The sequence below is a fragment of the Argentina silus genome (assembly GCF_951799395.1).
Source record: "Argentina silus genome assembly, chromosome: 17".
Lineage (NCBI taxonomy): Eukaryota > Metazoa > Chordata > Actinopteri > Argentiniformes > Argentinidae > Argentina > Argentina silus.
Window position 1 is genome coordinate 18,582,351 of NC_139671.1, and position 2,500 is coordinate 18,584,850.

Here is a 2,500-nt window from a genome sequence, read left to right on the forward strand (position 1 = left end):
GAGGGGGGCCGCTCGCTGAAGAGGTTGTCGCAGAGTAACGCGCGACACAGTTTCTTGAGGAAGCGGAGCACGTAACCCACACTGTCCACCACCGGCAGAGTCAGAAGGTGCTGACGGCCGTCAAACGTGGCTGAGGGAGGGAGGGAGGGGAGGGGGGAGGGAGGAGGGGAGGGAGGGAGGGAGGGAGGGAGGAGGGGAGGGAGGGGGGGGATGGGAGGGAGGGAGGGAGGAAGGGAGGAAAAAACGACAAAAAAGGGGGGGAGAGAAAGAAGAAATCCATGAAATCCATGAGTCCGGAAGAATGGACAGAAAAAAAAAAAAAAAGAAAAAAAAAAACAAGAGGAAAAAATTGCTCAAATTGCTGGGTTTTGTTACTGGGTGAGACATTGGGGGAAATGGCAGGGGCTGCTGGTGGAAACTGGGTTGTGGTATACTTTAGGAAGGAGGTTTAGAGGGTTTCAATCTGTGCTTTAGTATCACAGCTGGGGACTTTAATTCTGGATACTTGGCTAGGGTGAGTCTGCTGGGAACAGACTGCAGTTTAAGGGGTTGAGGTTTTAGGGGTATCAAATCATGGTTTGGGGGGGGGGGGGGGGTCACAGTTTTAATCCGTGATTTAAAGTCAGAATCTACAGCACAGAGACCACGAAGCCTGCACGAGCAACGATATTCATAACCACAATATCTCATGAGGCCTGGCTTCTTTTTGGGGCGTCTCTCTCTATCTCTCTCATAATGTTCTAATAGCACCACTGCACTCTCTCTATCCCCCCTCTCTCTTCTCTCTCTCTACCCCCCCTCTCTACCCCCCCCTCTCTCTCTGATAATGTTCTACTAACACCACTGCACTCTCTCTACCCCCCCTCTCTCTTCTCTCTCTCTACCCCCCTCTCTCTTCTCTCTCTCTACCCCCCCTCTCTTCTCTCTCTCTCTCTCCCCCCCTCTCTACCCCCCCCTCTCTCTCTGATAATGTTCTACTAACACCACTGCTCTCTCTCTACCCCCCCTCTCTCTTCTCTCTCTCTACCCCCCCTCTCTCTTCTCTCTCTCTACCCCCCTCTCTCTTCTCTCTCTCTACCCCCCTCTCTCTTCTCTCTCTCTACCCCCCTCTCTCTTCTCCCTCTCTCTCCCCCCCCCCTCTACCCCCCCCCTCTCTCTCTGATAATGTTCTACTAACACCACTGCTCTCTCTCTCTCCCCCCCTCTACCCCCCCCTCTCTCTCTCTGATAATGTTCTACTAACACCACTGCTCTCTCCCTCCCTCCCTCCCTCCCTCCCTCTCTCTACCATCTCATCTCTCTCTGGTTACCTGAGATGCTTCCCCCTCCGTGACCCAGCGGGCCCTGGGTGCGAGCCAGCAGGGAGAAGACTGCCCTCTGGTGGCGGGCGGCGTCCACGCAGCCCTGCACCGCCTGCTGCAGGAGGGCCGAGGGGCGGGCGGGGCCCAGGTGGTCCGGCAGCGACAGCACCCGGCTCCGCTCCAGGTGGGGGCCCACCGCCAGGTCGGCACGCTTGTTGACGTAGATACACACTGGGGGTGGGGGTTGGTGGTGGGAGGTGTGTGTGTGAGAGGGTGTGGGGTGTGTGTGTGAGAGGGTAGGGTGTGTGTGTGTGAGGGAGTGGGGTGTGTGTGTGAGAGGGTAGGGGGTGTGTGTGTGTGAGGGAGTGGGGTGTGTGTGTGAGGGTGGGGGTGGGATGTGTGTGTGTGTGTGTGTGTGTGTGTGTGTGTGTGAGGGAGTGGGTGTGTGTGAGGGAGTGGGGGGGTGAGAGGGTGTGGGGTGTGTGTGTGTGTGTGTGTGAGGGTGGGGGGTGTGTGTGAGGGTGGGGGTGTGTGTGTGAGGGAGTGGGTGTGTGTGAGGGAGTGGGGTGTGTGTGAGAGGGTGTGGGGGGTGTGTGTGAGGGAGTAGGGTGTGTGTGTGAGGGTGGGTGTGTGTGAGAGGGTGTGGGGTGTGTGTGTGTGAGGGAGTAGGGTGTGTGTGTGAGGGTGGGGGGGGTATGTGTGAGGGAGTGGGGTGTGTGTGTGTGAGGAGTGGGTGTGTGTGTGAGAGAGAGAGTGGGGTGTGTGTGTGAGGAGTGGGGTGTGTGTGTGTGAGGGAGTAGTGTGTGTGTGTGTGAGGAGTGCGTGTGTGTGTGATGGAGTAGGGTGTGTGTGTGAGGAGTGGGGTGTGTGTGAGGAGTGGGGTGTGTGTGTGAGGGAGTGGGGTGTGTGTGTGAGGGAGTGGGGTGTGTGTGTGAGGAGTGGGGTGTGTGTGTGATGGAGTAGGGTGTGTGTGCGTGAGGAGAGGGGTGTGTGTGTGAGGGTGTGGGGTGTGTGTGTGAGGAGTGGGGTGTGTGTGTGAGGGAGTGGGGGGTGAGGTTGAGGGGGGGGGGGGTTGGACGAAGGGTATGGAGGAACGATTAAAGATATTTCCAAAACAAAAAGTCATAAAAAAAAAAGCTATGGGCTTTACAAAAAAAAAAAAAAAAAACACAATTTTTGAAAAGCCTCACAGCTGTGAG

The 2,500-nt window shown here is 56.6% G+C and overlaps 1 protein-coding gene across 1 annotated transcript in view; it reads right to left on the reverse strand.

Annotated features, from left to right (window-relative positions):
• scml4 (Scm polycomb group protein like 4) overlaps positions 1 to 2,500 on the reverse strand; it is a gene marked incomplete at its 5' end in the record, with an annotated part of 18,393 nt that overhangs the window by 6,242 nt on the left and 9,651 nt on the right. The window contains 2 exons of the mRNA XM_083688634.1: positions 1 to 130; positions 1,311 to 1,532. The exon at positions 1 to 130 is cut by the window's left edge and continues 101 nt beyond it. Of these exons, the coding sequence (XP_083544760.1) occupies positions 1 to 130; positions 1,311 to 1,532 (352 nt within the window). The remainder of the gene's footprint in view (positions 131 to 1,310; positions 1,533 to 2,500) is intronic.